At 41.4% G+C, this 26,419-nt stretch overlaps 1 protein-coding gene across 1 annotated transcript in view; it reads right to left on the reverse strand.

Moving 5' to 3' along the window:
- Nucleotides 1-1,985: 1,985 nt before the first annotated feature.
- The window catches only part of ankle1 (ankyrin repeat and LEM domain containing 1), a 54,346-nt gene continuing 29,912 nt past the window's right edge, over nucleotides 1,986-26,419 (reverse strand). Inside the window, exons 4-9 of the mRNA XM_028816575.2 lie at nucleotides 20,200-20,326; nucleotides 12,545-15,766; nucleotides 10,791-10,962; nucleotides 8,348-8,510; nucleotides 8,107-8,239; nucleotides 1,986-2,863 (exon numbers count right to left, since the gene is read on the reverse strand). Coding sequence (XP_028672408.2) covers nucleotides 2,697-2,863; nucleotides 8,107-8,239; nucleotides 8,348-8,510; nucleotides 10,791-10,962; nucleotides 12,545-15,766; nucleotides 20,200-20,326 — 3,984 coding nt within the window. The 3' untranslated portion in view covers nucleotides 1,986-2,696. The remainder of the gene's footprint in view (nucleotides 2,864-8,106; nucleotides 8,240-8,347; nucleotides 8,511-10,790; nucleotides 10,963-12,544; nucleotides 15,767-20,199; nucleotides 20,327-26,419) is intronic.

Below are 26,419 nucleotides of genomic sequence, written 5' to 3' on the forward strand. Positions count from 1 at the left end.
TTCCAGCCTCAAGTCTTGTTGAATATGATGCCACAAGCTTGGCACACCTATCATTGGCCAGTTTCGCCCATTCCTCTTTGCAGCACCTCTCAAGCTCCATCAGGTTGGATGGGAAGCGTCGGTGCACAGCCATTTTAAGATTTCTCCAGAGATGTTCAATCGGATTCAAGTCTGGGCTCTGGCTGGGCCACTCAAGGACATTCACAGAGTTGTCCTGAAGCCACTCCTTTGATATCTTGGCTGTGTGCTTAGGGTCGTTGTCCTGCTGAAAGATGAACCGTCGCCCCAGTCTGAGGTCAAGAGCGCTCTGGAGCAGGTTTTCATCCAGGATGTCTGTGTACATTGCTGCAGTCATCTTTCCCTTTATCCTGACTAGTCTCCCAGTCCCTGCCGCTGAAAAACATCCCCACAGCATGATGCTGCCACCACCATGCTTCACTGTAGGGATGGTATTGGCCTGGTGATAAGCGGTGCCTGGTTTCCTCCAAACGTGACACCTGGCATTCACACCAAAGAGTTCAATCTTTGTCTCATCAGACCAGAGAATTGTCTTTCTCATGGTCTGAGAGTCCTTCAGGTGCCTTTTGGCAAACTCCAGGCAGGCTGCTATGTGTCTTTTACTAAGGAGTGGCTTCCGTCTGGCCACTCTACCATACAGGCCTGATTGGTGGATTGCTGCAGAGATGGTTGTCTTTCTGGAAGGTTCTCCTCTCTCCACAGAGGACCTCTGGAGCTCTGACAGAGTGACCATCGAGTTCTTGGTCACCTCCCTGACTAAGGCCCTTCTCCTGCGATCACTCAGTTTAGATGGCCGGCCAGCTCTAGGAAGAGTCCTGGTGGTTTTCGAACTTCTTCCACTTATGGATGATGGAGGCCACTGTGCTCATTGGGACCTTCAAAGCAGCAGAAATTTTTCTGTAACCTTCCCCAGATTTGTGCCATGAGACAATCCTGTCTCGGTGGTCTACAGACAATTCCTTTGACTTCATGCTTGGTTTGTGCTCTGACATGAACTGTCAACTGTGGGACCTTCTATAGACAGGTGTGTGCCTTTCCAAATCATGTCCAATCAACTGAATTTACCACAGGTGGACTCCAATGAAGCTGCAGAAACATCTCAAGGATGATCAGGGGAAACAGGATGCACCTGAGCTCAATTCTGAGCTTCATGGCAAAGGCTGTGAATACTTATGTACATGTGCTTTCTCAATTTTTTTTATTTTTAAAAAATTAGCAAAAACCTCAAGTAAACTTTTTTCACGTTGTCATTATGGGGTGTTGTGTGTAGAATTCTGAGGAAAAAAATGAATTTAATCCATTTTGGAATAAGGCTGTAACATAACAAAATGTGGAAAAAGTGATGCGCTGGGAATACTTTCCAGATGCACTGTATATATATATATATATATATATATATATATCAGAAGTATCAGTGAGTCCAGTGGTGTTCCACACAGTCCAAAGGCAACTGGAAACTGGAAGAAACTCACAAAAATCCGATGGTCTGTTTCTGCTGTGAAGAGGAGTCTTTATCCAGTCTGCAGGAGTCCACAGCTGGTATTTCAAGGCCCTGTATTGTACTTTAAGGAATGGTGGTCTTACTGCCACTCGCCCTGTCATTCCTGCAGCACAAAAACTAAACCACCTAAAAGGTGAAACTATTAGTGGGCCAGCTTAAGTCATATGCTTCCACATGGGTGTTGTTAATGAAGTAATTTCCATCCCAAAATGCTCAGAGTAGAGTATAAAACTACAGGCCAGGCCTTGCTTTCTATACTTATGAGAGAGGTGTCTTTTAGGATACCACAGATCATGTGGCCCTTGGTCACCTTATTGTTTAAAGAGCATGACAACTGTGCTCTCTGTTGCCAAGATGAAACCTAAATCAAACTTTTATAACAGATTATGGAATGAAGTCCAAGACTGTGCATACTACTTACGTCAACAAGACATGGTGAATATGTTTGTTAAGGAAGAATGGTCATGCCATCCCTCTTGTAAGATTCTGTTCCATTATGCTATAACACCTTATTAAGCAGCTTTCTATTGATGTTTCCACATTTTGGCCACTTCTTGTGTTCCTGGACAATTAAAAACAAATGATTCCAGAGAGACACCAAAAAAACTATATATATCACTTCTAACAGGTCTCTGTTTTGTGAATAGGCATACCACCATGTCTTGTTAAATCTGTTTTGTTTTATTTGATTTTTAAATTTCATAATTTTGTTAAAGTTAAGAGTCTATTTTTGACAACCTAATCACAAGTGAAAACATTGAGAAAATATTTCTTGAGTTGTCAAAAGAAAATGACAACCGATTCTTGACAGAGACAGCGATAATCCAGAAATTCAGTTTAAGTCAGAAACAGATCCACCCCAAAAAGGAAATTGTGAAAATAACATTGACGACCGAGTCCATAAAAAAGAAATATGAAGTTCATAGCCATGCTAAAAAGTATTCCCCCGAAGAGTTAAGGTGCATAAAAACATCTGAATGGATTCCAAAAGGCTGAATACCAAGAAAACAAAAATTTAGTGTCTCTTTCTTTCCCACGAAAGAAAAAAAAAAACATTCTATTAAAACAATCCTTGCCCAAAAGAAGTTGGCCCAGGATTGAAAATCCAGTTGTAAAAACAAATAAATATATACACAGTATACCACTACAGATCCTGAGAATAGAACCAGAGTTGAATTCACTGTCGTATATCCGCTGGATGCAACTGTCGCTCTCCTTCAGCCATGAAGATCTGCATAGCTCTATACAGCAGATGCACGCCCAGCTGGCGTCGACGTTTCATTGGCCAGGTGGCCACAACTCCATAATAGTCTCCTCTCTTCTGATTGGTCAGCATCTTTAGACCTGCAGTAAATATACACAAGTGGGTGTCAAGACAATATTTATTTTAAAGCATTGACATTAACGCTAGCGTTACAAATGACTACAGTACATACCGCAGGGAAAATAAGTATTAAACACATCAACGTTTTTCTCAGTAAATATATTTCTAATGGGGATATTGACATGGAATTTACACCAGATGTCGGTAACAACCCAAGTAATTCACACATATAAAGAAATCAAAACAAATAAGTCCATAAATGATCTTATATATAAACGTCTATGCGTGGAAGTGTGAGTGTCTATCCGGCCTGGAAGTGTGAGGTGGAGTCGGGGTAAGGACTCCACCTCCAAGGAAACAGAAAACTCGCTTAGCTACTAAGAACACAAGCGAGGCCAGCATGTCAGCAAAACGAAACCTCCGAAGAAAGACAAAGTCGCTTAACCGCTAACATTGGCAAAACAGTATCCCTTTTACTTTTCCTCCCGCCGCTAATACACAAGCGAGGCGAACACGTCAGCAAAATGAATCCTCCTAGGAGAGAGATGCCCAGAGTAGTTCCTTTGAATTACCTGACATCTCTATATTTCAGGTTTTTTTCTGACGATTTCAATAGTTTCTAGGACCCTGGGCTTTTAACAGCACGGGCTTACACAAGTAGTGTGTAATAAAGTGGAATGACGCAGGGAATAAGTATTGAACACACTTATCGAAATTTAATTAAGAAAAGCCTTTGTTGGTAATGACAACTTTTAAGACGCCTCCTGTATGGAGAAATGAGTCAAATGCATTGCTCAGGTGTGATTTTGGCCCATTCTTCCATACAAACTGTCTTTAAATCTTGAAGGTTCCGGGGGCCTCTTCTATGAACTCTAATCTTCAATTTTTTTCCATACATTTTCAATTGGATTCAAATCGGGTGATTGACTCGGCCATTTCTAGCAGCTTTATTTTCCTTCTCTGAAACCAACTGAGAGCTTCCTTGGCTGTGTGTTTGGGATCCTTGTCTTACCGAAATGCCCACCCTCATTTCATTTTCAGCATCCTGGAAGATGGCAGCAGATTCTTATCAAGAATGTCCTGCTACATTTCTCTATTCATCCTTCCTTCAATTCTTTGAAGTATGCCAGTACCATATGCTGACAAACAGCCCCCCACCATGATGTTCCACCTCCAAACTTCAGTGTTGGTGTTTTTGGGATGATGTACAGTGCCATTTCTCTTCAAAACATGGCACATGCAATGACAACCAAGGAGTTCAATTTTGGTCTCATCTGACCAGACTCTACTCTCCCAGTATTTCATTTGTTTGTCCAAATGTTGAGCAGCAGACTTTAATCGAGCTTCAATGTGCTTTTTCTTTAGCAGTGGAGTCTTGAGTGGTGAGTGTGCATAGAGGCCATCGTGGTTGAGTGTATTACTTATTGTTTTCTTTGAAACAACTGGACCTGCTGATTCCAGGTCTTTCTGAAGCTCTCCACGGGTGGTCCTTGGCGCTTGGACAACTCTTCTGATTATTCTTTTGACTCCTCTGTCAGAAATCTTGCGAGGAGGGCCTGGTTGTGGCCGTTTTATGGGGAAATGACGTTCTTTCCACTACAGTGGAACCTTGGTTCACGATCGTCTCGGTACACGTACAAATCAGTTTACGACCAAAAAGTTCGCCAAACTTTTGCCTCAGTTCACGACCACACACTCGGTATACGAACTAGCTAGTTTTCCTTTCGGTTTGTGCGCGCCGATGCTTTCCACAAGTGTTGCATTGTTCTCAGTCAGAAGTGCGTGCTTGCACGTGAGTGCTTTCGCTGTGAACTCTTTGTGCTCTATTTCATTTCCCTTACGGTTCGTACGCACCGATTACTGTATTTAAGCACGTGTTCAGCCTCTCCCTATTCATTGCTCTCTGTCAGATGTGTGTGCTTTACCTGTGAACTCTTTGTGCTCTAAAGTATTTCGTGTGCTTTTGCAGTTAACCATGACTTCTAAGCAAGTGAAGAGTGGTGAGAAGAAAGTTTTGCAGAAAATTGAAATCAAAGTAAGGAAAGAAATTATTGAAAAGTATGAGCATGGCGTTCGTGTTACTGATCTTGCCGCCGAGTACAAGAAGTCAAAATCTATGATTTCGACTATTCTAAAGCAGAAAGAATCTATTAAAGCAGCTGATGTTGCAAAAGGAGTTACAGCATTAACCATGCAGAGGCCTCAAGTGCTGGAAGAGGTGGAAAAACTGTTGCTAGTGTGACTGAACGAGAAGCAACTTGCAGGGGATAGCGTAAGCGAGGCGATGTTATGTGAGAAAGCCAGGAAGATTCATGGCGATTTGCTGTAAAACTATCCTTCCACGAGTGCCGAAAGTGAGGAATTTAAAGCCAGTAGAGGATGGTTTGAAAAGTTTCGCAAGAGAAGTGGCATTCATAGTGTGGTAAGGCATGGAGAGGCTGCTAGTTCCGAAGTGCTAGAAGCTGCAAAAGAATTTGTGAAAAATTTCACAAAATTAGTGGAAGACAGAGGCTACATCCCGCAACAAGTCTTCAACTGCGACGAGACCGGATTGTTCTCCACCCAGTTCCTCCTCACTTCATGCCAGAACTCGACTCATGCAAGGTTAGTTTTCTTGGTGGTTTGTGGTTTTCTACAGGACCTGAGGGTTGGGGGTTGCATTGTATTTGTTGGGTGCCGGATTTACGAACAAAGTGGAATTGCGGACAGGCTCTCGGAATGGAACTCATTCATATATAGCGGACTTACTGTACATCACTTCAAAATTATTAAGTAACTACTGTCTAATAGTTTTTTGAAGTGTTCTCTTGGAGGTAGTGTTTAATGCACTTCTCTGTCCTAAAATGCCATTATTTTTCCTTTAGTCCTTTACAGAAGTACAAAAGTCAATATTAGAGAAGATATTACTTATTGAGAGTTCTGTGAACATTTTGCTCATTTGATTTTACTTTTCAAATGTAATATTGTAAAAACAAAAAAAAGGTTATTTATATTTTAAGAGTCTGGACTGGAGAACAGGTTATGGACATATAAGCTTGAATTTTTTAAAGTGAACATTAAAAATACGTATTTTTCATTCACTCCATCATACAACGCACAAGTGCCAAACTGTAGTCTTTGTAGCTGCTAAATTCAGCATACAGATAACAGGTATGGATCGTTACTTTCTTTTAAAAATAGATTCTGAACAAGTAACCTGCACAGCAATGGACATTGTGACCTCCAGTGGGCACCACCCAGCCCCAAAACCCCACACACAATTACCCCAAGGCAGTCCCAGATGAAAATAAATGTTTTTTTCATTCACAATACCTTCTTTTTCCAGTATTCCAAGTACATACCACATTCACCGTTGAACACAATGTCTCCTTCCGCTCCTCAACTGACTCTGATGCAATCCTTGAAACAAGACAGCTTCCTTTTACAACAGATCCAGGAGTACTTCCAGAGCTATGACCTCGCATAACAGATTTACTTCTGGGACAAATAGAAGCCCCCCAAACCAGGGAGGAGTATTCCCAACAGCACCCCCTGGTGGCAACTAAGGAATCTAAAATAATTGCCATTCGAAAATACAAATCCCTAGCAACTCTGTGGGTGTCCAGTCTGGGGCCACACCAAAGGAGCACTGTCCGCTCTCATACTGGGGGATGAACTGTTTAGAATCCCCCCAGTCCATCCATTAAACTATTATCCTGACTTGGATAGGAATTAAAAACTATCCCACCCGGGTTGCGTCTCCTCTCACGTTGTCCTTATGTTAAAGGCCTCCCTGGCTGGGCAGAGTTTGACCCTCCATCCTAGCCGGGATGCCAGTCCATCCACCATGGCACTTACAACATATACTTCATATCCAGTTAGCCAAATAATATTTGAGTCATTGATGATCTGTTTGTTTATTAAGTATTTATGATATGCAAATCCTAAGAATAAAACCAAATGAAGCCACAGGTGCATTGGCTACAATTGTTTGAAACAAATGAAGCAGCTATTGTTGCAGCAGAGGGACAGATCAAGACGCTAATCAAAACTCAAAAGTCATGGGTGGTTTTCCCAGTCTTACCCAATTTGTCACTAAAGTTTACATGAATACCTATTGTCCGTAACAAGCTTGACTTTTGCTTCCGAACAAGAGATCAGATGTGGTTTTGGGTGCCCATTAACTCTTTCAGGGCAGATGTCGACTTTTGTCGAAATTCAGGGGTAGAGGACAGTAATCAGCTGCAAACTGTGACAAAACTCGCCATTATGTTTTAATTCGACTCTCTTTGAATGTTTTCTTTAAAGATTACCTATGCATGCCTGAGTAGCAAAGAGCAAACACGCCCTCAAATGGCATTGACATTTGGCGAAAGACCAAAGCGAATGCGCAAAACAAAATACTCTGTGGACGACGTTTTGCGTATCATATCACTGAGTCGGACTCTGAGTTGTCGGATTTTGATGTAAGTAATCTGGAGATTGGAAACAAAAATGAAGGGACCAGCATCAGCTCATCGTGGTGCTGAACATGTCCGTGTAGCTAATGGGCCTATTGCCAACATTCATCCGGGAGGACCTCCTCTTACGATGACAAGAGGTACAAACCAGATTGCGTCACACTGCGACCACTACTGCTGCGCGAAAATAGCCAGGCAGCCGGCCCATCGTGTATTCCTGCTGGTCACTGAGTTGCCCCCGCTGCTGCCAGAGTTGCAGAAAAGGCACCGACAGCAGCCACGGCATGTAGCAAAGGACGTTTTATATTGATTTCTGTATGAAACCATTGCTTTGTGTGCTTTAAAGAAAACTGGAAAATATTCAGCTCTCAAAGAGTTAAAGTAAAATAATTTATTAGAATGAAAAGGAAAATAGTAATAAAACTAAAAGAGAAATAATCAAGACATGCTTAAACATGACCTATGCTAATGGAATCCTGACACAAGCATGTTAAAAAAAAACAAAACATAGAAACAAACACATATATATATATTTTTAAAGAACACAACCGATCTCAATTCAAGACCAAAAACCATATTCAGTAAGACCAATAGCCCAATCTGAGGCAAGTCTTAAATCAAATACACCCAAGTCTAACATATATCTGGGACAACACAAAAAAGGCCTGGAGTCTGGGCTGAAGTACTAAGACCCTACTAGCAACGCATTACAATAGGAAGAGACCAGTGATCCTTGTTTATTTTTTTTTTTTTTCGTTCCACAAGGTCTTAAACAATGTACCTGGTCTGGAGTATGCAGTATGCCCACCTTTCAAATTACTTACCAATGGCATCCACCATGCAGGCCTCCCGAGTGTACGCTTCCACAGGGATGACATTTTGGAAACAGTGCAGGGAAATCACACCATGTCCACCAGCCCAAATCTGCAGAATATGCTCCACCTTTGAGCATAATTTCTTAAAAGAATAAAAATTATTATTTAAAAAAAAATACAACAATAAAACAGCATTTATGTGATATAATATTCTTAAGAAATAAATTTTTCCCCCCGCTCCAAAGTTCACCTTGGCCATCTTCTCTCCTCTGTAATACTCCAGGGCCTCATACAAGTGGGAGTAGGGTCGAGTACGTTTTCCCTTTCCCACATAAAAAATGGCACTGATGAAGGTCTGGAAGCACACGCCAGTGTTTATTGTCTGCCCATAGGATGGCAAGTTCTTAGTCACTCTGTGTGATTGAAAGAAAGTACAAAATGATTTGAAAGGTGTTGGCAGTTTGTGTAGAAGCTTGATGAAATGAAAAAGGCAAAGTTTTACATGTATATGACTAGCCACGGCACCTATCGAACCAGAAAATAGAATAAATAAAAAATATTTGCTATCTCTTGCCCTACATGTACCTTTAACTCCTTTCCTCAGTATCTGCATTTGTGAATGTTTCTTATCCAGTGTTCAGTCTCTTAAGTGTGTTCCAGTAAAGCCTGCTTCTCAGACCCTGCCATTATTTTCAAGGCACTTTTCACACCTCCTGTCTGGTTTTAAATTTGCCATCTTTGAAGGTGACTCTCTCAGCATGTCTCACACACCTTTACTCTTTCCTTGTACACTTCCTCTCTCTTCAAGACACCAAAGCCAAACTGATTAATCAGGTCAGGAGGAGGTCATTGCTCAGGAGGACTGGACACACAAACCTTAGTGTTTTATTATATACCAGTTTACCCTTTTGAACCTGGTAGCTTGTTAATCCAGAATTTCAGAAATGTTTCGATGCAACACTGTGTCTAGGGGGATGAGGTGTAATGCTAAGATTCTGTTAAAATTCTGAAAGATGCAGGTAAACTAGACATACAGTAAGGCATTTAATTAATGAGATAGTTCACAACTGACCTCCACCTTAAATAATTAGAATCAATTAAGTCTAGATCTTTATCAATTTAGGTTTTCAGCTCCAACATGTGGTGACACTCTTGTGTCATTAAGCTCTGGGAAACTAAGTTTGACTCTAGGTCCAGTCACCATCTATGTAGAGTTTGCTTGTTCATTTTGTTATTATCTATATACCGGGTGACCCAAAAAGAATATCAGAGTTTTAAAGAGTTGTAGCTTGGCACCCATTCATTGGAGACTGCAAAGCAACCTAGTGGCATCTTGAGGAATTAATCTAGTTTCATTTCGTTGATGGTAGATTGTGCTAGTGCTTATCAAAACTACAAATGCTGCAACGTTGGCTGTTTCCTCAATTGGAAGATCAAGAACCAGCCAATTTCATTTTTCAACAGGATGGGGCACCACCTTACTGGTCTCTTCCAGTGAGGCATTTCCTAAATGAGACAACTCCCCCAACGCTGGATAGGAAGATCTGGGAATCAAGATTTGTCACTCCACCATTGGCCTCCAAGATCCCTAGATATCACCCCATGTGACTTTTTCCTTTGGGGATACATCAAAGGATTAGTGTTCCAACCACCAATGCCTACAACTTTGGATGAAATGAAGTTGAAGATAACGGCCTGCCATTCAGAGCGTCAATCCCGATATGTTAGAGAGAGTTTGGCAGGAATTTGAATGCCGCCTCGATATTGTTACAGTTACTCGTGGGGGACACAGAACATTTATAGACAATGTGGAAAACACGTGAATATAACAGTTTTTGTATATGCTTGTATAATTCAATAAATATAGCTCTTTGAAACTCTGATATTCTTTTTGGGGCACTCTGTATATAAAAGCCAAATACCACTGACTCACTCATCACGAAATCTCCCGAACCATGAAGACTTGGGACTTGAAATTTGGAATGTAGGTTACACTTGGCCCATAAGTGCTCGCTAAGAAATGGTTTTAAAACTTTCATGGTCAAAGAGCAAAATTTCTTATAGTTTTTTAGACCCGTTTGTATGTCTGTCTGCTTTTCACAAGAGAACTACATAATGGATTTAGATCGGTGTTTTTTTCTATAATTTGCTTGAACATTCCATTGATTTTGCGACTTCTTTCATCACGCTAAGTATCATAAATTGCTTGCGGTACCAATTTATTAGCATGAATCCGAGAGAGACTCATTGGGCTACTGAGAGGAAAGTGGGGCCCTCATCACTCACGTGTCTGCCTCGGGTGTAACCTTAACTCCGTTTAGTTAGCGAATGAGAGAACTACTTAGCGGATTTAGAGCAGGTTTTTTTTCTATAATTTGCTTGAACATTCCGGTTGATTTTGCGACTTCTCTCATTGTGCTAAGAATCATAGTTCGCTTACAGGAGCGATATATTTGTTCTTATCAGAGACAGAGGCTGTGGGCCGAGTTGAGGGAGAAAAGTGACGTCAGGAGTAGAGAGCTGGGCCGGGCCCGCCACACTGTCCTGTTTCACAAATACGCAGGCAAAGCCGCAGGGGATGGCTAGTTATTGTATATTTAGCAGATAACTGTCCAAAGCAATTTACAAAAATAGTATACAGTATGTTACAAACGCCACTTTTACTTCCTTACTGCACCACTTGTAGTACTGACCTAGGGTCCAAAAGAAGATAGTTGAAACTGGATTTAATCACCCCTTCTCTCCATTTTCTGTTCTGGTCAGGGCGATCAAACTGTTGGCACAGTTCCATCTCATCAGCATAGCAGTTGGGCAGAGTGAAAGACTCCAGACAGGCAACCAGTTCTGGGCTATACACTGAAGAAGCTGAGAAAAGCAAGGAGAATTAAAAGTCAATTCATGATACATTTTGCAGTCATGCATTTCAGAAGCAGCATTGCCAAAAAAGAAACTTTTTTGATGGGTTAGGATTATGAAATATCTAAGGTATCATAATATTCATTATTTGGGTATTCTGTAGGAGTATTACTTCATGGAAAGTCAGGAAGAAAACACAGTCATATCTAACAATGTTTTGACGCAGATAGCAGAATCTGTAATGGCAGATGTTTGTAGAGCAGTTCAGTGTTGAATCACATGAGAGTGAAGGACAATTCAAAACCTCTCGACCCAATAACAGAGGAATGCAAGAAGACTTCAACAACTGCATTAAGTACCCAAGCTAGAAAATGCAAATCAGTCCAAGCAGAAATAATACCAGTACTGATTGCAAAAACGGAAAGAAATTACATGCTATCCCTCAGCTTTGTGAAAAGCAAGTGCTCTAATAAAAGAATGAATTAACTATGCTGATAGGTTTATATTGGTTGAGCCCCTCACAGAAAGCCATTACTAAGGGGGTAAAAAAGCAACAAGAAATAATAACCACAAACTTTAAAAGTGAAGCTCAAAATAACAAAGAATGTGGTAATTACAACAAACGTCTGGACTGCCTGAACAATAGGGCCAGACAAAGTTCGAATGGTTTACATCACAATTAAAATTGTGTTGCAATATTTTTCTACACAATCGCCGTCAAACATATAAACACATGTGTTCAATTAAACTGTAGTGGGAAAATTAAGTTTTTAATTTATAAGACATTGGTGTTGGACAAAGTGCAGTTAACCGACTACTCAGGTACGAGTAGAGTACTCAAAAAATCAAAATTAGTCTGCGCATCCCAAACACAAACATACATCACAATTTATCACTTAGCAAAACGTGACACTTAGCAAGTCATTTGGGTTTCATAAACAAAACATTTTGATACAAAAATGAGGATTCTGCCCCAATGTTGTGGTTGAAAAGTAAATGTAAAACTCAAACTAGGAATAAGGAATGACTCTGAATCCAAAAGAAAAGTCAGAGAGAAATGAGGCAATGACTGATATAAGAAGCAAAGAAGTGACTCCTTCTTTCGGCAGCTCCCGTTAGGGGTTGCCACAACAGATCATCTGTCCGCCTATTGATTTGGCAAAATTTTAAACCAGATACCAAGAAGCAAGTAATGACAATGTTCCTAAATATGTTCAGTCCATCAAGATGAACAAGGTAGCTAAAACTGAAATTCTTCCAGGACATGATCCAAGAGCTCCATGAAAAAGACAGCTAGGAATCCAGTTGAAGAATAAGACTGGACTGTTCGTTAAAGACTTCTATTAATTCTCAATATGCTGCAAATGACAAAAGCGAAAAGTCCCAGACATTTAAAATAATCTGGTGGACAGGGGCCTAAATACATAGAATAAAAAGGAAGAATAAGTCTTTATGGGCTATCTATAGTGTTTTTGCCCTAGAATGGATATCTTAAATTATATTACATTTTGTATTCAGACTAAAATAAAACCAGAGGAAATGAGAAGCAAATCTGTTTGTTAACGTTTAATGTTCAAATGAGGATTCTTACTTTGAGGTCCTTTTTTGTCGTGGTGCTGCTGGTCCTTCAGTAGTCGAGAAAGCTGCTGCAGATAGAGCGATCGAGTTGAACGATTGACTGGTCCCGGGTTCTCTCCTAGTTCTTGTAGCTTGCGACGGAGCTGAATATTTGTAAGCCTGCCAAGGGTTGCTTCAGAATTGTTTTCTTTTCCCTTCTCGGGGCTTTTCTGAAAGCTTTTCCAGTCACACAGTACAGTTTCTTCATTTTGAGAATCTTCAGACCTGGAGGAGTTGCTAGTGGTGGGTGGTACATGGGACTCAATTAGAGTGTGGCCTTCCTCTGTATCGGTATATAAGAATTCCACTGGCTCGGCCATACCCACAACCACAGGACGACCACCAGGAGAGAAAGACAAATCACAGGTAGGTTTATCTTGAAGTGGTGGGCAGCCAGACACTCGACTGGTGCTGTACCTTGGTAGATGTTTAGAAGAAACTAAAGGGAAATTAGAAAGCTTCACAGGGTGAGGCATGGACTCTTTTCCGATATTGTCTTCATTTTGAGTACTTTCGTCATCTTCTGTAAACCAAAGGCTAGTATGGTTTGTATCTTTGAGATTCTGGAACATTCCATTTGCCATAAAGCACTGCTTTGGGATACAGTTTAATGCATCACTACTAGAAGACAAATCACTTGTCAAGAAATTATTTTCATTAGAAAAGTGACCAGTAGTCTCTGCTCCAACTAAACTAACTTTAGCAGAACTGTCAGCTGAATCAGAATCTTGCGCAGAATTTGATGACACTTTTTGATAAATGCAAAAATCATCATCTATCTTGATTTCTTTGACTTGACATTCCTGTTTGTTGATTTGGTATTTAACACTACCATGCCCATTTGCAGTGATGCCCTGAGTACTGTAATTAACCTGGAGAGCACTTATACTATTGTCTTGATATCTTGCATCACCTTGGCCAGTCAGTGTAGTGCTGGCCTGACTGTCATGGACTCCATGATCAAACGACACAGTGCTTGATTGATTATCTCTGGCACCTTGGTCAATCACCATAGTGATACCCTTCATATCACTAATACCTCGGTTAACCAAAACAGTGCTGATCTGACTATCACAAATACCTCGGCCAACCAAAACAGTGCTGGCCTGACTATCATTAATACCTTGGTCAACCAAAACAGTGCTGGCCTGACTATCATTAATACCTCGGTCAACCAAAACAGTGCTGGCCTGACTATCACTAATACCTCGGTCAACCAAAACAGTGCTGGCCTGACTATCACTAACGTATCGGTCAACCAAAACAGTGCTGGCCTGACTATCACTAATGCCTCGGTCAACCAAAACAGTGCTGGCCTGACTATCACTAACATATCGGTCAACCAAAACAGTGCTGGCCTGACTATCACTAATGCCTCGGTCAACCAAAACAGTGCTAGCTTGACTATCACCAACACCTCGGTCAACTATGATGGTGCTGGCCTGGCTATTAATAAATCCTTTAACAATTCCAGGGTTTGATTGGCAACATGTAATTCCAGCATTAAAACTTTGATTACACAGATCCATCTCATTAAGACTTTTGGATCTTCTCCACTTTTTGTTCCCAATTTCATTGTCCTGGACTGGGGTACCTCGAAGGTTTCGACGGTGAAGACGTACAGGCATGGGAAGGGTTTCGTCAAAAAGGGAGGAGCAGGCAGAAGTATCAGTGCTGGAGTACCTAAGAGAACACTGGCTTTGTCTAGCCTTAGTTCTTCCTGTGATGAATGAAGATGGTGTCAAAGGCTTTGATGAATCATCGCCCGCCTCTACTTCTTCAAAATATGTATCTTGTGATGTAGGCACATGTGGGCTTTCCTTAATAAGCTTCCTACTCACACTTTTTAGGCTAATGTCTTTACTACAGAGATCATCTTCAGAAGTAGTATTTACATCTGAACATACATTGTCCTCCAGGTGAGAGTATTTCTGCTGAGGCCCCTTTGTTGACAGCAATAAATTAGACAACAGATCACTCAAATCGGGTTCATCAGACACTGGGCTACATCTTGTTGTAACAGGAATGGTTTCAGGAGTGCAACACACAGTACCTTGACTTAGTCCACTACTGCTTGCAGATGTAGTGGACGTCTCCACTTTACTTTGCGATAAGCTAATAGCTGGATGCATACAGTGTGTGTTGCCTTCTGCTATACATTGGTCCGCTCTCATATGAGTTGCGGGACTCTGAAAAGCCATGCACCCATTAGAAGCACATCTATATTTCTGCACACGAGGGGTCAATGGACTAAACAAACATTTGCCGTGCTCAGCTGATGGAGTTCCATAGCACACAGAGGTCTCCACTGCAGTCTGGTAACTTTCACTTTCACAACTACTGTATTGGCTGCTTCTGCTGCCACTGGAGCTGCTACTTACTGCTGAACCTAAAGCTGCTTCTCTTGTAGGTTGGGGTTTATTCTCAAGCAGTACTTCTTCATGACCCATATTCTCCTCTTCTTTATCACCCACTAAAAAGTTTCCTGCTATAGTTTTGTCGAGGTTAGGATCGCAGCCATTCTCATCCCTGCAGTAAATGAAGACATGATCTGGAGATGTGGCATCAATGCCTTGAGTATTTGAGACTGTAGCCAGCCTTTCAAAATTGAAGAATTCTGAATATTTGGCAAAGTCCTCAGTGGTGGTGTCTGCAAGACACAAGTGATTCTCCTCACAGGGTACATGCAAGTGCTTTGGCGGAGACAAGTATTCATCATTGAACTTAAAACTTACACTCTTTCGTCTAGTCATGGAGACATCAGAATTTGTCTTCTTCACCTTTTCTGGGAGATTATTAATAACATCAGTAGCATCAGCAGAATGCTGTGCAAATTTAGACTTGCTTAAAGAATCTGATAAGGCTGTATTTTCCGGAATGTTACATAAAACATTCTCCATTTGTCGGCCAGTGAGGCAACAGCCAGCACTGGAGAGACCACAGGTTTGAGGGTGGCCCAGATCTTTTTTAGAATTTCTTTGCTTTTCAGGGAATGCAGACCTGTCTTCCAAAATGGGCTGACTACTTGTGGTACTGATGCTGGAGAGATTCAGGGGAGGTAAATCTTCCAGAGATCTTCGGGTGCTGCTCAGTGGACCACTTAAGACAGTCATGCCTCTGATGTCCTCCTCAGACAGATTACATCGGGAAAGGTCCGGCAAGAAGATGCTATCTCTGCCGTGGCTTTGATAAAAAGCTGAATGTGAAAAGAAAAACAACTGCAGTTATTAATAAATCAGTGGTAAACTAAGTCATCTGAACAATTAAAGCCCCTGTAAAGACTGGGGGGAGATAAAACTCTGAAGCGTCATCCGTGATCACATTCACATCACATTTGACAACCTCATCTTTTGTGTCTGAATTGGTTTACCAGTACTGTGATGTAAGATTTTGCATATAACTTGATAAATATTTTGTATGTCTTTATTTGTAATTTAGGCAAAGCAATGTAATTTAGTGTTACATTAGTGAGAAGTATTCGTTTTTACAACCCCCTCCCCCCACCAGGAATGGGTCTCTTTGGATTGAGTTGGGGGGTATGTGCCTTGGTGACTGCTTCTCTGCTAAAGTCTTTCAAACCCCGCAAGAAAGCCAGGCTGCCTAACTGCTAAGCTTTTCTTTAACATATGGTCTTGGGGGGGTGGCAGGTGTTAAGATGTTCTATTTCCCCCATTGGTCTGAAGTATGGCTGTTTGGAATTGGCTTGGATCAGAAGCTTTTAAGTACCATGATGACCTATTGGCTCTAGGGGTTGGACAGAACATCTATAAATTTACTTGCTCAACCTCACACTCTCACTCTTACTAACTTCTGATGATGAAGAAGCATCTCTCTTACTAACAACTGATGAAGAAGACAACACAATGGACAGCACAGCTCGGCAGCCATATTGAAACAGACATGTAACTGAAAGCTGACCACAAATGAACTACAGACATTTTTAAGTAACAAACAAGTCTGTGTGCCGCCTGAACTACACATCACCATTTAATCAGGCTGTATGGTTGCCAATATTCAAATGTACTTTGCATATTGTTATTATTTATGAATATTATCAATAATACATTATTTTATGTGTAACTTAACTCCTGCTTGTCTTTTTACTACACCTAACTGCCTGAGGTTATAGAGATTCAAGGGAAGGTGGGGATAAGTTATATACTATAATACCTTATAAACTGTGGTAAATCTGTGAGATTAGGCATTCTGACAAAGGCTACATATTAATAATACAAAGGGGAAAGTACAGCAATATATTACTCTACCAAGACAAAACCACCAGTAATCTCTCTATGTATATATAAAATCCAAAGTCTCTCTGTCTGTACTCCACTGCCCTCTCTGCAGAGCATCTACAACTGCAGAGTCTGCAGGAGAACTGCCTTGATCCTCAGGGACCCCATCCACCCCCCAACACGAACTGTTCACACTTCTACCCTCAGTCAGGAGGTATAGCAGCATGAAATGCAGGACTTCCAGGCTAAAGAACTCTTCCTTTCCCAAGGCCATTAGACTCCTAAATAACTAACTGGAGTTTATAACTGTGGTTCACCTCATTCTATCTTCCTCACACAACTGTATTTGACTTGTCCATCACACACCTACCTGCACATTACACTTTATACTTCTATTCTGTTTTTATACTTTATGCTGCCTTTGTTACTTATTATTTATTTGCTAGTTATTATTTATGTTTATCTTTCTACGTGGGTGGCACAGTGGTAGCTCTGCTGCCTCGCAGTTAGTAGACCTGGCTTCGCTTCCCGGGTCCTCCCTGCATGGAGTTTGCTTGTCCTCCCTGTGTCTGCGTGGGTTTCCTCCCACAGTCCAAAGACATGCAGGTTAGGTGCATTGGCAATTCTAAATTGTCCCTAGTGTGTGCTTGGTGTGTGTGTGTGTGTGTGTGTGCACTCTGCAGTGGGCTGGCGCCCTGCCCGGGGTTTGTTTCCTGCCTTGCGCCCTGTGTTGGCTGGGATTGGCTCCCGCAGACCCCCGTGACCTTGTAGTTAGGATATAGCGGGTTGGATAATGGATGGATGGATTTTTCTACGTTGGTTTGTTAACCATTGGCATTTGGTGTGAACAGCAAAGAAAGAATTTCCATGTTAAAGGATAACGTGTTACCTTACTGTGCACATGACAATAAACTTTGAACTTGAATTTGTATGTCAGTCCGCTTTTCACGAGAGAACTACTTAACAGATTTAGATGGGGCTTTTTTCTAGAATTTGCTTGAACATTCCGGTTGATTTTGCGACTTCTCTCATCGTGCTAAGAACATAGTTTGCTTGCAGGAGCGATATATTTGCGCTAATCCGAGACAGAGGCTGCGGGCCGAGGGGAAGGGGAAGCGTGACGTCAGGAGTGGGGATCTGGGCAGGGCCCTCCTCGCTGTCCTATTTCACTACTATGCACATGGAGTCGCAGGGGATGGCTAGTTTTATTATATAAATGACTCTTCTGAACTCATACTGAGGCTACTATAGTGACAAAACAAAGCATCTAAATATGGAGGCATTCCGTAGTTTTTCCATGTAATTTATCATGAACTGCACACAATACTCCTGAGTTTCATCATATTATTTGAATTCTGTCATTTTTTGCTTTGGAAAGCAGCTTTTGATAGATGTTGATTTATAAAAAAGAAACACTGAGTGAAAAGAGTGAGACACTCCTCACCTTGCGCTGCTTCTAGTTATAAATAGTGTGCTGTTAACAGGATGGAATCTTTTAAATTTCATGGCATCACTATCACTCACCGTCAGAACTGGGATGAAAACTGAACTTCCATTATCAGAAAAGCTTAGCAACATATTTTTTTTTCTTAGCCAGCTTAAAAAGTTTAACCTGCCCCTATCAGTGCTGGTCCAGTTTTAACAAGCTGTTATTGAAATCATCGTCACTTGCTTGAGACATACACTAGCAGTCAAAAGTTTTAGAGCACCTCAGTTCTTATGAAAATGGATGCAGTTGTATGTCTTAATGTTTCATGCAATCAAGGCATAGAACAAATAAACAGAGGAGAGCGACAGAGGTTAGAAGCAGGCGCTGATACAGCGCATTGCGGCCCCCACCACATGACAAACCAGATTAGGACCCGAGTGTAGCCATGCAACGGGTGACACCTCAGCACCACACAAGTTCAGATGGAGTGGAACAGTGGGAGTTTTTTTTCTGGTGGCTGGAGTGCCAATTCTGCCACCAACCCCCAAGAGATTGGGGGGACTACATGTAGGGATGGATGCAGATTAACGTCATACCCAGGACGGAGCAATTGCTGGTTAAGGGCCTTGCTCAAGGGCCCAACAGAGCAGAGTCCCTTTTGGCATTTACAGGATGTGAACCGGCAACCTTACAATTACCAGTGCAGATCCCTGGCCTCAGAGCCACCACTCTGCCCAAATAAACAGAGGAATACACAAAATAAGGAATCAATAAATATGCAAACTTTTATTCATATTTTTGATTCATCAAAGTAGCCACCTTTTGCTGGTATAAGAGCCAAACTGTAGTAACCCTTTTGATTCAGAAAGCCAGTCACTCTGTGAAAGTCACCAACTCTGCCTCTAGCAAAAGAACTCCAGACCATCACAATTTCTCCTCCATGTCTGACAGTTGGTGTCGCTCACTAAGGAACCATCCTTTCACCAACTCGATGGTATACAAACACCCTGAGTGATGAACTGGAGATTTCAAATTTGGATTCATCATAAGACTTTATTCCAGTCTGAAGTAGTCCATGGCTGGCATTTCAAGGCCCTATTCTGTCCTTTAAGGAATGGCTTTCTTCCTGCCACTCATTCTGTCAAACCTACAGCACAAAATCTTTTCTACACAGTACAAACTGACACTTGCTGTTTTTTGATCTGCACTGTTAAGGTGTGCTTGAAGCTGTTGTGCTGTGAGGGGCCTGTGATCAGGCAAGCTGGTGGTCCTCAGAATATTGTCTTCTGATTGGGTTGTGACTTTGGCTCTGCCAGATCTCATCCTATCAGAGTTCCTTTCAGTTTCCAATTGCCTTTGGAGTGTGTAGGACACCATACTCACTGACTGATTTTTTTTTGGCCTACATTTGTAAGGGTAATAATGTTCTATCTCAATTTGTTAGTTGCCATTTTCTTGCCATTATCTCTGGAATTTACAACTTTCTACATGTAATATTGTCCAAGTAGTACTTCAGAGAGTGCAGTTACACAGTCTGTTCCAACTCTGCTTTAAGACTGACCATTTTTTTAAGTAATCAACTGAAGTTGGGACACCTGTGCAAACTGTTTGCTTCAACTTGCAAGGTTTAATTAATTGACTTTAATTGCTGCAGAACATCTGTAGTTGTAACTTATTTGTCGTTCCATGAAGAAAGCCTATTTGTAATATTCTGGAATTTCCCTTTTTTATTTTTTCTTAACCTAAACTTTAAATTTAAACCTCTGACAGTCTACGATTTAGCTTTTCAAAATGGGTCATTTATTACATTGCAAATGATTAAGTTTGAAGAAAAACTTTTGACCGGTAGTGTATGGTGGAATGGGATATTTGGAATGAAATTGACATCTTAGGAAGAATAACCATAAATCTCTTGGAGAATTAAAAATGAATGACATAGTAGCTGAAAACTTTAATACTACCCACAGTATTGAAACATCGGTTGCTCTTCTTTTTCAGACTCAAAATTACTATAACAAAGGTATTCTTGCAATAGACTGGCACATCTCACATTTCCTTGCTGGCTTGCTAGTTCAGCAGCCCCTTGTCCATCCTATGGAGAGAAATATGAATTATAAAATCAGTTACAGTTAATGCTTAAATAGAATACCTTTTGATCAGTTTTATTTGACAAGTAGACAGTCAAGCAATATAACAAATAGTGTGAATACAATAAAAACAGTCCACTACTAACAGCTCAGATGACAGTAACACCATTAAACAACATGAATAAGCATAAAGAGGACGGAGGACTACAGTACAGTAAGGATGCCAACACTGAAGTAGTCATGATTGCAATTAAAAACCAACAATGAGCTGGGCAAGAGCATTCATCATTGCCAAAATGAAAAAATAGCACAAGAGAAAAGTCAACAAATGGGTGTTCTTGTCAGCTATATAACATCTAATGCTTGGAAATCAAATGAGATTACTGTTGCACCTTCTTCGGCCCTCCATGTTGGGTCTCAGTTCATACAGACAATATGCAGGAAGATCAAGACAAATTACTCGTCCAGACTCAAGAATATCAATTTTCTCCTGGAGGCCAATTCCCAGTCAGTTATAATGATATATTATTATCATTTTTTTGGTGGTCGGGACTGCTCTAAATTACCACTCATCAGTTAACAGATTATTAGATAATGGCTACACTGGGCACTTGGGGCAGGTCTCTGACATACACTTGACACCTAATATGCCAATTCCCATGTAGGAAAAGAGGTATCTTGTAATCCCTAGACAAATTACACATTACTTTGTCATCTTCTAAACATTTAAAGCAGCTATAAATAAACACAGATCAGATTATAGCTGGACATCAGATTAATTGGAGACTCCAAACTGGCCTTGTGCGAGTACAAGTGAACATGTGTTTGAGTAGGATAGTACTATCCCAGAGTTTTTTCCGATGGCAGGATGGACTCCTGGACCGCATAGCAATGAATCAGATTAACTCTTTTAGGGCGGATGTCGACTTTTGTCGACAGGAGGGGTTGAGGGTGCATGTCGACAAAAGTCGACATCCAGGGGTAGAGGGCAACAATCAGCCGTTAATGGCGACAATACTCACTGTTACGTTAAAGGCATTCTCTCTCTGCTTGGGGGAATGTTAGACTCATTGACTTGGCATCTAATCCTTGTGTGTGCGTGAATTACAAAATTCAAACAAAGGTAAGATGGCATCGACATCTCACGAGGGACACGAGGGAGCGAAGCGAGTGCAGAAAACAAAATACTCAGCAGACGATGTTTTGTGCATTATCGCTGACTCGGACTCTGAATTTTCAGAATCTGATTTTGTTGAAAGTGATCAGGAGATCGAGCAAGAGAGTGACAACTGGCATCAGCTGATCGGCTGCCAGATGAGCGCATTCGCACAGCCGATGCACCTACGGCAAGGTTCATGTGGGAGGAATACCCAGACATTGACCCGTGGGAGCCAAACTGGCTACCGGACTTCACAAGAGGCTTGCTGTTGGACATGACAGATTACCAGCAGCTGGACTACTTCAGGCTGTTCTTTCCTGATGCTGCTTTTCAGTTACTGTCAGACGAGACAAACAGGTATGCAGAGCAATTTTTTGAATTGTGGGCTGCACTTGCACCACATTCTCGTTTTTCAAAGTGGAAACCCACAACAAAAGACAAGGTGAAGGGCTTTGTGGCATTACAAATAGAGATGGGACTAGATTGGCGATATAAGTTTAAGGAGCATTGGTCCAAACATGCTTTGTCCTTTGGTGGCTTTGGACAGGTTATGCCGTGTGACAGGTACGTGCTCCTGCAAAGTTTTGTTCACTTCTGTGATAACCAGAAGCAAATCCCAAGGGGTGAGCCAGGCTATAACCCCAAGTATAAAGTTCAGCCCCTGCTTGACATTGTGGAACCAACATATAAACAATTTTATCAGCCTGGCCGTGATTTGTCTGTGGATGAATCAATGATAAAATACAAGGGATGCCTTTTTTCTGCCAGTATATGTCAGACAAGCCCACAAAGTAAGTCATAAAGGATTTTGTACTGGCAGAAGCAAACACTGGTTTCTGCCTGAAAGTAATCACATATACAGGAAAGTATTCCTTTCAAAGAGAGAACTGTCCCTTGACAAGTCAGGTTGTGCTGGAGCTGCTTCAGGACCATGAACATTTGGGTCATGTTGTGTACATGGACAATTTTTATACATCACCAAAATTGTTCACTGAGCTACAGAGCAGGGGAATTGGAGCTTGTGGCACAGTGAGGATGAACAGGAGACACTGGCCTTCACAGTTGAAGCCAGACAGGCTGAAGATGAAAAGAGGTGATAGTATGGTTTTCATGCGGGCAGAAAACTTGGTGGCAGTGGCATGGCACAATGTCAAATGGGTGACTTGTCTCTCTCTACAGTACACACTAACAATATATGTGAGAAAGTTATTTGTCAAAAGGGAAACCCTGAAGGTAGGAAGCTGGACAAGCTAGTTGCACTTGAGGAGTGTAACTGTAAAATGGCTGGAGATGATCGACTGGATCAGATGCTGGGGTCATATGCACACTGTGTACCATCGCATGCGTGAGACTGCACTTACAAATAGCTATATATTGTTCAAGCAGGCAAACAGTGACAGCACTATGACTGCAGCAGATTTCTGCAAGAAGGTGGTTGACAGCTTGCTGGCAGAGTATGTTACAGTGCCTTTGGCAAAGCGAGGAAGGCCATCACAAAGAGCAGTGCCAGACAGGCTGACAGAGCACCACTTTCCTGAAACATAGGAGAACAAAAAATACAAACCTGACTGTGTTGTGTACAGCAATAGACAACTGAAAAGGAGGCACCAGTGCAACACATATTGTAAGCAGTGTAATGTGGCAATGGATGCAACTGGCTGCTTTGAGCGATATCATACTTTGCAGGACTTTGTTGTGTAACATGTATGTGATATGTATGTGTAATCATATAGTATGCAGGCTCATACAACATGCAAGACAGTAACATTTGTCAAAAATAAATATTTTTTGTTGATTTGATGTCTTAAACCATTGCTTTGTGTTCTTTTTTTTTTTTTTTTTTTTTTAAAAAGTGAGTTTTTGGAAAAATATTCAGCCCTGGGAGAAAAGAAACAAAATAAAATTAACCCTAAAAGAGTTAAGCAGCTGTGAGAATTTTATATTATGTTATACTAAAAAGCACATGTCACAAACCATTTGAGACAATAAGGCAAAGGACAGATTTGGGACATCCATATTACTAACCGAGAATGCTAAACCGGATGGACGTAGGGACATCCGGCCATGGGCCGTAGCCGCAAAAAGACGTACTGCGCAGGCGCAAGAAAGGGCCGCGAGAGGCGGACAAGACCACAGAAAAAAGGAGTGAGCAAAGAAAAAAGAGGACAAAGAAATGAGACGCCACAAGCACAGAAAAAAGGAAAAGGCAAAGAAAAAAGTAGTCAAAGGCAGGCACCGCACGAAACCCATTGCACACGAAACTAGCACACAAAAAAAAAGAAGACGCTCGCGCACAACAGCAAGGCTCCCCCCCCCCTACAGGCACCGGACGGGATACACACCAAGAGGGGGATTTAACAAGCCCCTGGAACACAAAAAAAAAGAACACAAAACCACCCCACACACCCTACAAGCAACGGACGGGACACACACAAAGAGGGGGATTCAACAAGCCCCTGGAACACAAAACGAAAGAAGACGCTCGCGCAACAACAATCCTCACCCACACCCCTCATCAAAAAGAAGTGACACCCAAAGCCACATATCTAAAGGAAACGTCCATATTAAACATACATCATCTCAAAACCTTCACACTAGGCAGCATAGGTGGATCTCCTTAAAATAAAGCACTATTAACCGTTCAACTGGAGAAAAGGCTCCATATTAACAGTGAGTGCGATCCTCCTTATTACTTATCCATATTTCGTACGCTGAGGAACAAACAAGTCATGCATACACGGTCACGGGTACAAAACGATTCGGATCGGATAACGGGACCAAACACACGAACACGAATGAAACCAAAAAAAATACACGGCGGCGCATACAACGCGCTTCGGAAAATACGTGAGAAAAAATGTCTCGGATCAAAAAACGCAAAGCTCAAGTAACCCTGTTACAGAGACGTGCCCAAATGGACAGACACATTGAACGTAGACGCATACAGCGCGCGTCTCAAAGTGCTGCATCGAAACAAGCACGATTTCAAAGAAAGAGCTCGCATCTCAGACATACAAAAACGGGAGCAAAGCAACGCGCATATGACCGGCCAGAAAACAAGCAAGCAAGACTCCAAAAGCAGAAAGCTCAACTGACCGACATACAAAAACGGACAAGGCACGATACAAACAATGCACGACGTAGAGTGAAATGGACTTTGCGCAAAGCGGAGGCGAATCAATTAAAAATCAAAAATAGCGCGTCACAAATAATGGACATGCAACAACGCGGCACTCAAACACCACAAGCAAAACATGCCCGTCGCAGACATCAACGCCAGACGTCTGCTAAACGCTTACGCCAGTTGGCTGACAACGCTTTCAATAATGAGTCCACTATTGAGGAAAATTCATTGGGATTAATGAATGTCATTTGCAATCATTGTCATTCACTTAACTTCACAGAAGAAACAACTGGCAATACAAATAATGAATTTACACGTTGTTGTCAAAAGGGTCAGATTAGACTGCCTCCTTTACATTCATATCCTGAATATCTACAGAAGCTTCTAACTAACGATGTGCCTGAAAGTAAAAACTTTATGAACTGCATTAGATCCTACAATAGTTCATTTGCTTTTGCATCTACCGGAGTACATATCAGGCCACCAAAAGGCAATGGCCCATACTGCTTTCGCATATGTGGTTAACACAACGCACTATATTATGTCCAAAAAAATATTAATGTTAATCACATTAATAAACAAGTCATTTCATTACTTCCTGGAGAGACACGGCTCTTTCTAAGCTCTGACAAAGTTGACTCTGATGATGACAATGAACATCTGAATTTCCCCTTAGAATATTTGAACACTATTAAGCCGGACGGATGACCACAACACAACCTTACCCTTAAAAACGGAACAATAATCATGCTATTAAGAAACCTTAACACTAAACAGGGTTTATGCAATGGCACACGGTTAGTCGTCAACACCATGACACACAATGTTATTCAAGCAACAGTTCTTTCAGATTCACATGCTAACAATACTGTTCTCATTCTTGGAATTGACCTTACGAGTTCTGACCTAGAATTACCTTTTACATTGAAACACCGACAGTTCCCCATTAAACCTGCATTTGCCATGACCATCAACAAATCACAAGGACAAACTATGGACAAGGTTGGCATCTACCTCTCTGAACCCGTTTTTGGACATGGACAACTTTATGTTGCCTTCTCATGTGTTCGACGTTCATCTCACGTTAAAGTTAAAGTTAAAAATGATCCATGCCAAGGAAGACTCATTCAAAGACAAGACACCATCTTTACTACTAATGTTGTATACAAAGAAATATTCCAATAAAACATTACTCTATGCCAAACACTCTATTTTGTATTTATATAGGCATCATCCAAACCTGCACACTATTCTATATCTAATTCATACATCTCACTCTTTGTCATGCCCCAACACCAGGGGTTGGCAAGCAAAGCGAGCAGGGGGCAGAGCCCCCTAGTTTAAAAGAAGATGGGAAAAACAGCTAAACTATAAAATAACACTGGTCAACAAGCATTTTGCTACTGGGATTCTTTCACCTGTTCTTTAGTTGCTGACTCCAAATCTGAAAACCGTTTTCGTCCAGCACGTCCTATTTTTTAGTTACGATGTTCCAGGTCTTGGACAAATAGCGCGATTGGACAGTAAGGGCGATGCGTTTCAGCATTTAAGAAATAAGTTTGGTCTCGAGAAAAGTGAAGGCAAAATTAAGGAAGATGTTTTTGTTGGCCCTGAAATCCGTGAACTGATGCTTGACGACGAGTTCAAAAGGAAATTGAAGCCCACTGAATCAGCACCCTCACTTGTGTGGGTTGTCCAGAATTTTCTTGACAGTCACAGAGCAGAGAATTATGCTGAGCTTGTGGAGAACATGCTGAAAGTATATCAGCTTACGGGAGCCAGAATGTCACAGAAGACACATTTTTTACATTTGCA

This window comes from Erpetoichthys calabaricus, chromosome 12 (genome assembly GCF_900747795.2).
Source record: "Erpetoichthys calabaricus chromosome 12, fErpCal1.3, whole genome shotgun sequence".
NCBI lineage: Eukaryota > Metazoa > Chordata > Cladistia > Polypteriformes > Polypteridae > Erpetoichthys > Erpetoichthys calabaricus.